At 41.3% G+C, this 14,377-nt stretch overlaps 2 protein-coding genes across 2 annotated transcripts; one reads left to right on the plus strand and one right to left on the minus strand.

Moving 5' to 3' along the window:
- Positions 1-674: 674 nt before the first annotated feature.
- LOC138196956 (interleukin-18-like) lies at positions 675-8,660 on the plus strand. Its single transcript, XM_069147349.1, has 4 exons — positions 675-735; positions 883-975; positions 2,597-2,748; positions 6,573-8,660. Exons 1-4 carry the CDS (start codon positions 675-677, stop codon positions 6,795-6,797), a joined length of 531 nt encoding a protein of 176 aa, XP_069003450.1. The 3' UTR covers positions 6,798-8,660.
- Positions 8,661-9,015: 355 nt separating this feature from the next.
- sdhdb (succinate dehydrogenase complex, subunit D, integral membrane protein b) lies at positions 9,016-14,356 on the minus strand. Its single transcript, XM_069147348.1, has 4 exons — positions 14,285-14,356; positions 13,069-13,179; positions 11,649-11,799; positions 9,016-9,700 (listed from the first exon to the last, which is right to left on the minus strand). The coding sequence occupies exons 1-4, from the start codon at positions 14,331-14,333 to the stop codon at positions 9,535-9,537; spliced, it is 477 nt and encodes a 158-aa protein (XP_069003449.1). The 5' UTR covers positions 14,334-14,356; the 3' UTR covers positions 9,016-9,534.
- Between the last annotated feature and the right edge of the window lie 21 nt (positions 14,357-14,377).

Below are 14,377 nucleotides of genomic sequence, written 5' to 3' on the forward strand. Positions count from 1 at the left end.
GAGATATGAGTGTAGAGAGGAAAGGAGCTCAGTGCATCACGAGATCCCTCAGCAGCCTCGGCCTATAACAGCATAACTAAGGGATGGTTCAGGGCCACCTGAGCCAGCCCTAACTATAAGCTTTATCAAAAACATCCTCTTCGTGTATAAAAAACCACAGAGCAGATCCACATCTCAGCATGCTGGAACAACTACATTTAACTGGGCTGAACACAGGCAATATCTTTGAGTTCATTCCTCCAGGAGTTCCTCTTACTTTGAGAAATAAATACCATGAAGCATTGAAGCTGTTCTTAAGAAATAGAGTGGGAAAAAAACCAACCATTTTCCTTAGTTTGTTACCTCTCTATTTAATATAGAAATAAAATGTCAAAATCTGAAAACAAAACCCTTGTATATGCTAACACAATGGGTGGCGGCAACCTCTGTGGCTATGAACTGTATCCCTAAATCAAATGAGACTTGTTTTTTATTCCCCAGTCTAGCTGATGGCGTCCCACAACTTCTCCGCTGTTACAATTATTGATACATGTAATAATTCCCTATACTTTGAAGGTAAACATCTTTTCATACTCTCTTCATTTTTTCTCAGTTGATGAATTTAGACGTTACTGTTATATGCTGTTATACATTTATTTTAACACAATCCCTTGTGTGTTTCTTAATATTTGCATATGAATCCTGGCATCTTGTCATTTGCTTACCCCTGCTCTATATGCAAAGTGACTGAAAGAGGTAATTTATTTATTTATTTTAACGTACATAGTCACTAGAAAAATACATTTGTGGACAGTTTATTGGGTTTCATGTTTTCCATAGTATACAGGTAGTGATTGTGTGCGTATGACAACACTCTCGTTTAATATTGTTATTCTCTCCAAGATGCAGATTTGGAGGAGGACTGCTTCCAAAGGTCCAAACAGGTCTGGAACTGTTGGATCACGTGCTACAACCACAAATTCCTGATGTTCGACGGTGAAAGAGATTTTCAACTCCGGGACTTAACAAAATCTCAGACACATGTATCTGGTAAAATGCAGCAAAAGCTCTTCTTCTCCCGTCTTGTGTAAATACTCGAAGTTACTCACCTAATTTAGCCTTCAGACCGGCATTTAGTTTAATTTCATGGCCGAACATGACATCGTCAGCATTTTGAAATTCAAGATGCTTCTTGGAGTCATTGAAATTACAGTATATCTTAGAGGTAACATACATAGGTGTCATACTTTGTGACAAAATGTAACAAGTGGATGAAGATGGGGTTTTTTTTAGCAGTTGGCCGAGCAGTGAGAAATGCCCAGCTAATGGCACTAACACTGAAATACCTCTTGGATGTGAGCCACATTACTATTATAAGGTATTAGTTACATTCGCCTGCTTTGAGAGTCCTGTTTTTGCCTGAAACATATACGAAACAGACTCGACATTCGTGTGTCAGATGTCTTATGTTAGTTCAGAAACTAGTAATGTAGTAAATTCTTATGCAGGCAAAATATTTTTGCTCAGCCAGTAGGAAGGAGTAATAGAGACTCTGCACGCCTTTAATCTCCGACTACACTGAAAGATTTACAGATGTAGCCAAAAGTCCCGGTACATCTCATGGAAATGGTGCTGAATGGAAAAGCTGTTTGGACCCTTCATGTCTGAGATTTTTACAGAAGCTCTCTAAAGTGCTGAATTCTTCCCAAGTAAAAAAAAAAATTACAATTATTAGGTGTATGAATTTCTTTGTTTTTGACAGTGGAAAGGAAAAACTGATTTACTGTTACTGAGTCTTGAACATGTTGCGCACCTCACCTGGGAAGCTTTATCCTCAGAACATGCAAGAGTTCATTTCATCTGTTGCCAGTAAATGAATCAGCCACAGAAGCGTGTGCTGGGAAACTACCTCCTCCTTACTAGAAGTGTTTTATAATCCATCGCTGCACAGACAAAACTAAGAATGCTGGCACAGCTGGTGATTCAGTCGTGGAGTGACTCTGGTGTGAGACAGCGCCCATCTTTTATAGTTGAGTCATACTAAGAAATTACTTCCTCACGACCTGCATCAACATGAGGAATTATTTACAGCAGCCAAGAACTCTGTCAAAGTACAGGCCGTCGACTCTCTGTCGACGAAGCCTTCGGGTCTGAAAAATGAGGCCGATCCGGAAGTGCCTTAAACTGCAACACCACCAGAAAGCCTCCGATCTCCATAGATTCCCGTTCAACCTCTCTCGTGAAATTGTATGTTAATATATTTTTTTCCACAAATTATTTTATTGTCAGTTAATCTGAAAATAATCCCGTCATTGATTAGAAAATAAACCCCAAAAAGATGTGCTTTGGAGGGATTTGGGGGGGCTGTTTGATTGACAGGAGTGAGGATACGACTCCTCACACCGTTCAGCTCCATTAGAACTGATGCAGATCAACTCAGGACGTAAAGCACAGAACACGTAACTACAAATGCACAGAGCAGCAGATTCCTGCAGTCACACCGTCACCTTTCTTCTGTACAACATTTGAATCATCATCATTGAGTTTCTATCACGATGATCCTCAGTCATTCACTGACATGCTGATTTTTTTCCTCCTGCTTGTTTCCATTTTTCAGGAAACCAATTTCAGATCCACATTTATGACTCAAGCCTGCTGGACAAGAAGGGGAGGGCCGTCATGCTGTATGTCAACAAACCCGATCAAAAAGATGGCAAGAAGATGGTGGTATGCTGCCGGAATGACAAAGAAATATATGCCGAGGAGATGGTGAGTACAAACAGTGTGTAACGGTCCACGGACAGGACCTCATTTTATCCCCCTTATTTATATTTATAGATTTCAAATGTGAATACTGATACAGGTTTAGGTCTGTCTATGACGTGGTCACAAATGTACTCCAATACAGAATCACACTGTTGAATTCGGTGAGTTCCACTTTTAGGCTGCAATTTGAGCCCTCGGTGTGTTTTTTGTCATGCTCAATTTGTTACATTTTTTTTGACAAGTTGGCACAATTCAAAACTGCACCGAATCATCTGTCAGCAGCACCTGCTTTGCAATGTACAGATGGATGTGGAGACACATCAAATGAGTGATTAATATTAAAGAAAATCCCAAAACATGATGATTTTCAGGCAATTTCTTGAGTTCGAGGAGCTTCTTTTTTTTTGTCACTTCTAAGCGGATAAACAGATGTTTACTTGTGATTTAAAAATTAGAGATCACCTGCTGTTGTTATGCCGTTGCAGGGCAGACATGACACCTCTCCCTCCATCAACCCCCCCCCCTCCCCGCAACCCCCTTTCACCTCACCCATACCTGACAGTTTGAAAACCTCTGCGGTTTGTTTTTAGCCTCTGTCTGCGAGGGCTTTGACGCACAGTACATGTTTATGTAACGGTTCACCCGTACATGCTTCTTTCCCCTCAGAAACATTGCCAAAACAACAATTGTTTCAAAACCAGAAGCGAAAATGATCATTCACGCACTTCATATCATCCCAACTTCACTATTGTAACTTCCCTTTTTCACCTGTTCTCAGCAAGTCATCTCTGGACCATCAACAGCTGGTCCACAAATGCTGCTGCGACACTGCGAAACCAGCAGAATGACTCACATCACCCCCCCACCCCCCTCCATTTTATCGTCCCTTCACTGGCTAGCCTGTCAGGTTCAGGATCCAGTTCAAAATCTGTGTTGTTTACCTGATCCTCCATGGTCAGGACCCCGCAATATATAATTGACCTGCTCCATCATTGAAAACTAGATAGACAGACAGACAGACAGACAGACAGACAGACATATACATACAGATAGATAAATAGACAGACAGACAGACAGACAGATAGATAGATAGATATACAGTGGGTACGGAAAGTATTCAGACCCCTTTACATTTTTCACTCTTTGTTTCATTGCAGCCATTTGCTAAAATCAAAAAAGTTCATTTTATTTCTCATTAATGTACACTCAGCACCCCATGTTGACAGAAAAAAACAGAAATGTAGAAATTTGTGCAAATTTATTAAAAAAGAAAAACTGAAATATCACATGGTCATAAGTATTCAGACCCTTTGCTGTGACACTCATATTTAACTCACATGCTGTCCATTTCTTCTGATCCTCCTTGAGATGGTTCTACTCCTTCATTGGAGTCCAGCTGTGTTTAATTAAACTGATTGGACTTGATTAGGAAAGGCACACACCTGTCTATATAAGACCTTACAGCTCACAGTGCATGTCAGAGCAAATGAGAATCATGAGGTCGAAGGAATTGTCCAAGGAGCTCAGAGACAGAATTGTGGCAAGGCGCAGATCTGGCCAAGGTTACAAAATAATTTCTGCAGCACTCAAGGTTCCTAAGAGCACAGTGGCCTCCATAATCCTTAAATGGAAGAAGTTTGGGACGACCAGAACTCTTCCTAGACCTGGCCGTCCAGCCAAACTGAGCAATCGTGGGAAAAGAGCCTTGGTGAGAGAGGTAAAGAAGAACCCAAAGATCACTGTGGCTGAGCTCCAGAGATGCAGTAGGGAGATGGGAGAAAGTTCCACAAAGTCAACTATCACTGCAGCCCTCCTCCAGTCGGGGCTTTATGGCAGAGTGGCCCGACGGAAGCCTCTCCTCAGTGGACTTGAGTTTGCCAAAAAACACATGAAGGACTCCCAGACTATGAGAAATAAGATTCTCTGGTCTGATAAGACCAAGATTGAACTTTTTGGCGTTAATTGTAAGCGGTATGTGTGGAGAAAACCAGGCACTGCTCATCACCTGCCCAATACAATCCCAACAGTGAAACATGGTGGTGGCAGCATCATGCTATGTGGGTGTTTTTCAGCTGCAGGGACAGGATGACTGGTTGCAATTGAAGGAAAGATGAATGCGGCCAAGTACAGAGATATCCTGGAAGAAAACCTCTTCCAGAGTGCTCTGGACCTCAGACTGGGCCGAAGGTTCACCTTCCAACAAGACAATGACCCTAAGCACACAGCTAAAATAACAAAGGAGTGGCTTCAGAACAACTCTGTGACCATTCTTGACTGGCCCAGCCAGAGCCCTGACCTAAACCCAATTGAGCATCTCTGGAGAGACCTGAAAATGGCTGTTCACCAACGTTCACCATCCAACCTGACGGAAGTGGAGAGGATCTGCAAGGAAGAATGGCAGAGGATCCCCAAATCCAGGTGTGAAAAGCTTGTTGCATCATTCCCAAGAAGACTCATGGCTGTACTAGCTCAAAAGGGTGCTTCTACTCAATACTGAGCAAAGGGTCTGAATACTTATGACCATGTGATATTTCAGGTTTTCTTTTTTAATAAATTTGCACAAATTTCTACATTTCTGTTTTTTTCTGTCAAGATGGGGTGCTGAGTGTACATTAATGAGAAATAAAATGAACTTTTTTGATTTTAGCAAATGGCTGCAATGAAACAAAGAGTGAAAAATTTAAAGGGGTCTGAATACTTTCCGTACCCACTGTACATACAGATAGATAGATTAGTTGTCACAGCAGCATAGAAACACAGTTAGGAAAAAAAAGGTGCACACAAGAAAAAATTACAAATACATTTCCATTAAATAATTAAATAAGATAGATAAAAACATGTTCTGTTGTGAAGCACTTTGTGACTTTGTCTGTGAAAGGTGTTCTACATATATATTAAATGAACTTACTTGCTTTCTTTAAAGTGTCGTAATCTCGCCGCCATCAGATCACGTCACACCTCCGAGTTCCTTTTTTGAATCCCATATAGAACGTGCCCCAATGAGGGAAAGATTGCAGAGGCCCATCTTATCTGGGCAACAGCAAAACGGTGGTTGCAACACCTGTTTTAGATGAACAGTTGAGCTTTCATGTCCTCCAACATTTATTTTTCACAATACGGGAGTTTTTTTTTTTTTATACTGGCAAATTCCCAATAAAGCTGTTCTCATTTGCCCATTATTTTTTGTTTGAGTTGTCAGACAACAATACGAGTATGAAATAGGGACTAAGAGGCGTGAAGACGACTGGTTAAACCTTTTCCAAACTACCTGCTAAGATTTGAATTTCATAAACTGCAATTTTGTTTGTTAAAATCACCGCATACATAATTTAAAGACAACAAAAGCTGTGCCAGTGATTTCGGTTACTTTTTACATGTAAAATGATCAGAGAGAATTTTTTTCCCGCACAACCGCTGACCTCCCCGCGCAGACAGAACGGTCGCCGGGTCGAAGTGACGTTTAGGTTCGAATTTGTACGCATTGTGCGGATTGTGTACTCAAATGTCGTTTCATAAACTATCTGGTAAATTGGGTAATGTCAGAATAACAGACAAAATTTATGGATCTGTTTGTGATGACTATCCGAGTAACGTCTGAGGGCAATGCCAATTTATGGGAATTTCCTGGGGTCAAACAAAACAGGAGGACGCCGGGAGAGTAAATAATACATAAGACATTCAGGTACAAACAGTCGTGTTGGCAGGTGAACAAAATGAATCTACAAGAAACACCTGAAATTCATATGAAGCAAATAATATGGAATGGATTTTTGGGATGATAAAATACTACCAATTAAATCACTTCTCCCGCTCGCGTGTGTCTGCAGGATGTTCCCCAGAGCATTGACGGATTGTCAGACAAGGCCTTGTTCTACCGGACCGAACTCGCAGCGACCAACAAGTACATGTTTGAGTCCACTGCGCATCAGGGGTGGTTCCTGGGATTCAACCCCAGTCCTGAGTCCTGTCTGCTAAAACTGGTCCTGCGTCACATAAACAAAGACCAAGTGGACGAGCCCTGTGAGTTTCATCTGCGTGAAAGTAAGAAATGAAAATCATCGGAATCGTCCCGTCGTCAGAACAAAATCCCTTTTTTTTGGTTTCGGTGTGAGATTATTGTCCTTCGGTGAATCATAGTGATCGGAATGTGATTACTTTCAATTTACAGTGAAGCATATGGAACCCCGAAGTGTTCAATATTAAATACATTTAAAAAAAAAGATAATACGAAAATGATAATTATACAAAAGAATTAATGTTAATTATGTAAAGGTTAAACCAAAAAGACTAAAACTAACAAGACTCCACTTATAATTATATTTTATTTCAATAGGACAAGATCATTTGCAAGTAAAAAGAAGAAACAATATTTCTTGAAGTAGGAAGAGTTCTGTGTCAAAGAAGTTTTTCCGATTAGACTCCGACAATAAATTAAATTCCATTTTTTTTAAATAGTGCCAAATCAGAAGTTATTTCATGGCACTTAACACATTAAAGTCCTTACAGCATAACTTTACAACATTATACAGAGAAACACAAGAATTCAACAATTCCCACATAAGATAGGAGGGGAAAAAAAAACTGTCTTCAAGGGAGAAAAACCTCCAAAAGAGGGAAGGAAAACGAAACCTCCGACAGAACCAGAAAATGTGGTGGGAAAATGTCACTGAATTTATAACCTATTATTATTAATAACTTATTCCAGCCATCTAATTTCTGCTGCTTCTCCTGGTCCTAAGAGTTTAATCTGTTGTATCAGTATGATTTATCACTGCAGGAAAGTACTGAAAAATAAAATGAATAGAACTCCAGACATTATTATCCCCCACATGATTTTTTTCCATTATACTGTCATATTTCACCACAATCATGAGGACATTATCAAACGGGATACTGTGTGGTATTAAAGTGCTGTTTTTGTATTTTTTTTTTTTAGTTTGGAATCATTGTTATTTGACACGTTTTATTAGTTGTTTTTTTAACATTTTTTTTAATCTCATGCTAACTTTTATTCATCTTCAGTTACAGTATTTATTGTCTAATATTGAAAAGTTTGTGGTCCCATTAACTGATCTTTAGCTTTTTCTTTCCCACCAGTGAAATCCTTCAGCTATTAACAGTAACAGTGCTGTATTTTGAAAGTGAAGCTCACGACCGTATGCATCTTCATCTGTGGGAGTTTATTTTTCTGAAACAAAAGGGGTGTTTAGGAATGCATGTCTATCGTTGTTTTTTTTCCAAGTTTTTTGTAATTCTGCCATATTCACATGTACACCACAATTTAACATTATAAAAGCTATTTTTTTGTATCTTATACACCTTTTGTACCGTCATTCTATACATTGTGCGTATCGTCGGGTCATAAATATGAAACCTTCTTAACAGCCGACTTTCTGTCTCGTTTTGATATCACAAACCGACCGTTGATGTAATGAAAAAAAAAAAAAAAAAACAGACCGACACCAAATTTGTAAGATACAATAATAAACATTTACTGTGTGAATATTTGGACAGCAGATGGAATCCAGAGCTCAGATAAACTCAACCTGAACACTCACGTTCAGCAGCACTGAAATATTTGCTGGAATTACAGCTGCATGCAAGGACTGCGTGTGTGTGTGTGTGTGATTACATACCAAAAATGTGCTGGAGGTAAATGTTCCACAGTTACATCATAACATCAACAGTTTTCCATTTGACTGCCATATTGAGTCTTGATGAGCGGCTGAACGCATGTTTATAAGACACATTGCCAAGAGTTTTGAAACGGTCACAATAAATGAACATTTTTAATAATTTGCAGGTAGCTCATTTACAGTTGGAGATTGTAATTTAATATGACTCGGTATCTAACAGTGTTCATGTCACCGTCACTGTGTTGAATGGGTTTTTAATCACCAGAGCAGCTGTGAATTTCACCCCCCCCCCCCCCCCCCCCCGCGAGCACGCCACCAGATAGATGTCATCGGCCGATCTTGCTGGAGAAGCACGGGTGGGTTTGAACACCCCCCCCTCCCCCCTCCCTTACCTTTAATGCACCTTCAACAGAGCAGATCTCCTGAATTAAAAACAGGCTCACATTAGAGCAGATTCAGACTTCTCCCAATCCCCCCCCGCCCCCCCAAGGTCAGAGGTTTCACAATAAAGCCTCTGACTTCAAGATGCCAGCGCCAAAAATGTGCTGCTGTTATTTTAAGATGTAGGCAGTGCCACGATGGTGCAACTGAAGAACACATCAAACGGACCTCGTGAATGACTTGTAAACGGGGGTTTCGTGTGGAGGGGTGATGTATTCTCTCCTAGAAAAGGCTGCCTGGTTACTTCTTATCAGGTTTAAGAGCAAAAGGTGGTATGTACACACTGGTTGTTGAAACAAAATACATGAAAGTAATGAGCCACAAGAAGGACCCAAACAATTAAAAAAAAAAAGGAAAAAAAAAGACTAAGGTCAAACAGCAGTGTTCTGTAATACTTGATCGAAGTCACATCTGTTTCATGGAAAACAAAAGTCCCTGTAGTTTAAATGTAGTCGCCGCAGAACAGAAACAGAAGCTACTTTGACATATTCCGAGAGAAAAATGGATGCAAGTGCCCAATCGACTTAAAGCCTGAACTGATCGACATTAATTACAATTACACAACTTGCGCGTCGATGTAATATTGTCAAAATGCTATATTTATAAGAATTTACAAAGAAAACCATGAATTTTGTACAATCAGCCAGGATGAGTTGGCTCCCGCCCCGGTGTGTAGGTCCTCCCCGAGCTTCACCAGTCCATTTTGTCGTATTCATTTGCTCCACAAAAGGGCGACGGCTTTGCAGATGCCCACGTCGTTGTAGTTGAAGTAGCAGAGGCCGGCGAAGGTGACCGTGGACAGGAGGAAGAGGCCCGCGTTAGCCATCTTGATCTTTGCGTCCCCGTGAACATAGTCTGTCAACACCTGCCCGATGCCCCTGCCGGACAAAAGATGGGATGCAAAAATGAAAGGAGGTGAAGACAGAACCGGATTGTGGCTTCAACAATGCTTCAAATGAATCAGGATTTTTTTAATGTTTTTTATTGAAAATACCTGAACTTTGGACACCTTACGCACTTTGGCCCGTAAAATGTGTTTCTGTATACTTGTGTGTATTCTTTACCATTTAATTCCCATTTCAGTTTTTTTCTTCTTAATTCTCATTGTTACTCAGCATTAAAGCAGCAGATTCCCTGCTGAGGGGGCTGATCCCCCCCCCTCCCCCCAAAAAAGTTCTGAGCCTCTCCCTTGTGTCGAGTTAGCCCGGCTGCACCGCCGGCTTCCGTGTTCTTTCGCCGAGTAACATTCGGGCTACTCGGCCCCGTATTAGCGTTTGCACAGCCGCTCTGTAAGCGCAGACCGATTAGCGACCGCTATCGGTGGTCAACCGCGGTAGTCCCGCCCCTCCTTCGCCGTGATTGGACGATGGGCGACGTTCGCTGGACGCTCAATTTGATCCACGGTGTCATCGCATGTACCAGGGTTTAGAAAAAACAAGTGCTAATCAGGTGCTGATGAAGACCAAGGGACATAACTTGGACTACTTCCTTCCTGGCTTACCCTGGCCCACGTACGTTTGATTTGATTCGAGTTCTCTTTATTGTCACAATGTTCTTCAGAAATGTCTCTTGCACGCATCAAACAAAAACAAACACGCTCGCATAGATGACACCAGACCTCAAATACCAATAAGTGTGTCCGTTGTACGTCTCTCTGCAGCTTCGTCCACGATTCCATTTTAAGCTCCACGTCAATCGCTGCGCATGAGGAACAGCGCGAGAACCGTTCGACTGAGCGCTCATCGCGATATCGCCATTGAGGTTTGTATTGTTAAGACATACCAGTTTAAAAAGGTCACACGGCTTTGAATACAAAAATACCCATGAGCCTCTGCTGTTACTTTTGTGGGGAAAGTCAGCGAGCTGAGTGATGCGGAGCGACAGCCAGTAAGAAAGAACAGTTTTCAATGAACAAGTTAGTTGAAGGAACGACTTCTGTCGCCTCAAAGAGCTCATTGCAGCCACATTCATCAGCTTAGCGTTCATTTCCAACGTTCCTTTGAGCTCTGAAATCCTATTAGGTACAGACTCGGCTGAAGAGAGGAGAGCTTTCCAACCTTCTCGTGCTTCGGCCGACGATGACGCCAGAGGACGTTGGAGTGTTCGTCTGACTGGTTTTTGGTTTTAAGAAGATGCGTCTCGACCCCCCCGATGACCCCTACCCGCCCCGAAAAGCCGGTTGCTTAACGAGACTTGGGACTCGTTTAAGCAGTCGTAAGTCGGTGTTTTACAGTCATGCAATCACCAGCAAGTGGAACAACAACAAAACTGAGCCAGAACTTTCATAAAATGGAGGTTTAAAATGAACTACCGCTGAAGGAGGAATTAGTTTAGCTTTTCCTTCTGGTACAGATGTGCCGCCGAGGAAACGGGAAGAAAAACGATGTCATTTGAAAAGCTACGACTTTACACATGGTGAGTACGGCAAGTAATCCAGGATGTTATGTTGTTGAACCGGGAGAGAAGACGGAGAGAATCGATGTGTTTCAGAATTGGACCCTCACCATCACATCTCCTTAACTTCACGCTTTTTCTCTCCCATAGTTTGTGCTGATTGTCCGTTGCCTCTCCATTCAGTTTCTTTTTCCTTCCGTCTCTTGGAGGTTTTTCTCCCTTAAAAGAAGGAGGTTTTTTTCCCCCTCCTATCTTATGTGGGAATTGTTGAATTGTTGGGTTTCTCTTGTATAATGTTCTAAAGTTCTGCTGTCAGGACTTTAATGTGTCGAGTACCATGAAATAACCCGTATTTGGCCCTCTGGTAATAAAATTGAATCGACTGTGGGGGTTACGACCAGGCGGCGGGTTTTCTTGTTTGACTCGACTTACCAGTGTCCGTGGAGGGTCAGGGCAGCAGCCAGGGAGTAGTCGATGACGGGACCGGGGCAGTAATAAGCTACGGGGCCCAGGGCCAGCAGCAGGATGCTCAGCCCTCGCTCCGCTGTCCAGTGCAGGGAGGCGGCTTTGGACTCCGGGCCCGCTGTGGAGCGAGACAACGCGACTGTTATCAGAGGGCTTCACTATCCAAGTGGTAAAAGACCGTATGATGTAACTTGCGTATTGCACACCGTTATCTTTATGTCGACACGTAAACCAGCAACACTTTTTTTTTGTTGCAATTGCATGTTCTTGAAATGAATGAAATATTTTGGGGTATTTGAGTTGAGCTTACTGTTCTCACATAATAGACATATGGCCTCACCCTTATGATACAGATGTGGTATGAGGCTTGACAGATGTAACAAATCAAGTTACGCAAGTCACATTAAAGGAACTGTAGAATCTCAGTTTTTTTTATTTTTTTTATTTTATTATTATATAACAAGATATACCAAAGTGATCAATGTATAAGTGTCATATAAAGACAAGCCAAGAACAAAATAGTCACAGTCTTAAGAATCTAATACTTCAGTCCTTTTTTCACTCTTGATAACACATTTTGGTTGGCACACAGGGAGCCTGATAACGTCAGTGCAATATATTAAAATCACTTAATGTGTGTTTTTTTTTAATACTAAAATTATACTTAAGGACATTTTAAGTACAAAATGTTTTACTGATACAACTTTTTTTTTCCATTTAGCAAAATAACATAAAAAGTTAATAAAAAAAAAATCTCCATCTGTACATATTGAAAATAGGTAAACAAGAACAATCTGACTACACGGTTACCAATTCTTGGTATTTGACAGCAGAGGATCCCCCCCCCCCCCCCCCCCACACACACACACCATTCGGTAAATGACCCACAAACCTGCACAGGTGGTTGAAACCTGCTAACATTCAAAGGCCTTTGTACAGACCAGCTGTGAAAACACCTGGTGCAGGTGGTGCACTCGGCGTTTTTGGGAGTGCTCATAAACCCACCGGTGCTAACCGATCAAGAGAAGGATGGAAATGACTCAGATAGACATTAAACAGACCCTTTAAGTGTTGAATGGTATCGTTATTGGTATATTTACAGCAACCAGACTACAGTATGCTGGACTTTGACCATTTTATCAATCACTATCACATGCAAAGAACAATATGCATTCTTTATGCGATACTTTGATCTCATTTTCTTTTTACTGATAATGTAGCTCAGCTCAGTCATGACTGACTGTGCAGAACGTCGTTGGAAGAAAGTATGTCACAGCTGCGGTGGTTTCAGCGGCTTTTGGTTTTGTCACACTAGTTTCGATAGAGTTGTGCCACGCGTGGGTCACAACGAGTACTTCTGCAGAGCTCGTGCTCGTGAAACACTGACCGTACAGAGCCTGCGACGAATGAATCCTTGCCGTCAGCAGGTAGGGCTGCTCCTGGCGTTTGTTCGGTACGGCCAGCGGCCTGGCCAGCACGCTGCTCTGGTAGAACAGAGCTGAAGAGAACACGTTTCCAATGGGCACACACGATGGCATTCAACGACAGTGACAAACAACAAATCAAACAATAATAAACTAAATTGTCATTATAGCAGGTCTCAACTCAACAAAAGTATAGAAGAACGGGGAAAATATGTAAGCAACATATTTTGCTCAGTTCCGTCATAATATTTAACAAATTAAAACAACATTTCCCCCCAAATATTTCTCCTTGTGATTGTTATATCTTTTATTTCCGTTTTCGAAATAATTTCACTCCAAAATACCAAAAATAATTCTAAAGGTAAATCAAATCACATTTAGGTCCCACAGGGTCAAATCAATTATTTATTGACTTGTAGATCAACTCATAGCTTTAAAATAGAGTATATATGATTATGTAAAATATCTGACAAATTTCATTTAGGCTGGATTACAATATGTTTTTTTTCTTGTTTTGATATTATTGTTGGGGATTTGAATACTGCCTTAAACACGGGTGAACACAGCATGGCTTTAGTCAACAGTCAACAGTCAACAGTTAACACTAAGAAACTGTTCACCAAAGCAGCCAAAGGAGGGCGGTCGTGAGCAGTATTCATCTAACATGAACTTTTACTGAAATGGTTTACAAAGCTCTTTACTTTGTCTTACATATGCCGAATTAAACTCAGTCTTATCATTTAAAAACTGAGCTGTAAAGTCAAGGTTTCTTTGCTTGCTATGTATAAAAAAAATTCTAAATTATTGTATTTTGTACAATGCCTGGTGTGCAGCTCAACCTATCTCGTGCGAGTGTTAACGTCACGGTAAGACAGTGATGTCATCATAGTTCCTTTAAGGGCGCATCACAACCAAGTCTTCTGTGGGTGTTAAGTTAACTAGGCACTAACTAACGTTAACCACTGATGATAACTTAGATAGACCCGCTTGTAATGACAACATAACTTGCTTTAGTGAATTCGTGAACTTGAAAAGTAGTCTGGCGGATGTGATTTGTCCTCCCACATGTAGGACTCCTCCTCCCTTCTGACAAAACGGCCAGCTGTCAAACGGCTGTGCTAAAGTGGGCACATCTGTTCAATAAAGACAGAACGATGGGGAAGAGATAGCAGTACTTACGTTTAACTCCTCTGCGACACACAGAACTCAACCTGACAATAGCCGCCATGATGATTAACCTACCAAGGTCACCACAGTCACCCGGATGTATTT

The sequence above is a fragment of the Embiotoca jacksoni genome, unplaced genomic scaffold (assembly GCF_022577435.1).
Source record: "Embiotoca jacksoni isolate LCO1_2020_lvr unplaced genomic scaffold, fEmbJac1.0.p SCAF_14, whole genome shotgun sequence".
NCBI classification, from domain to species: Eukaryota; Metazoa; Chordata; class Actinopteri; family Embiotocidae; genus Embiotoca; species Embiotoca jacksoni.

What these genes read in the sequence shown, in the direction of transcription:
- sdhdb (XM_069147348.1), bottom strand. Translation starts at nt 14,333, where the DNA reads ATGGCGGCTATTGTCAGGTTGAGTTCTGTGTGTCGCAGAGGAGTTAAA. An exon ending in GTGTCGCAGAGGAGTTAAAC is followed by an intron (nt 13,180 to 14,284) that starts GTAAGTACTGCT and finishes TGTTCTCTTCAG; the next exon opens with CTCTGTTCTACCAGAGCAGC. An exon ending in CTGACCCTCCACGGACACTG is followed by an intron (nt 9,701 to 11,648) that starts GTAAGTCGAGTC and finishes TTTGTCCGGCAG; the next exon opens with GGGCATCGGGCAGGTGTTGA.
- LOC138196956 (XM_069147349.1), top strand. Translation starts at nt 675, where the DNA reads ATGAATCCTGGCATCTTGTCATTTGCTTACCCCTGCTCTATATGCAAA. An exon ending in CAAATTCCTGATGTTCGACG is followed by an intron (nt 976 to 2,596) that starts GTGAAAGAGATT and finishes TCCATTTTTCAG; the next exon opens with GAAACCAATTTCAGATCCAC. An exon ending in AAATATATGCCGAGGAGATG is followed by an intron (nt 2,749 to 6,572) that starts GTGAGTACAAAC and finishes GTGTGTCTGCAG; the next exon opens with GATGTTCCCCAGAGCATTGA.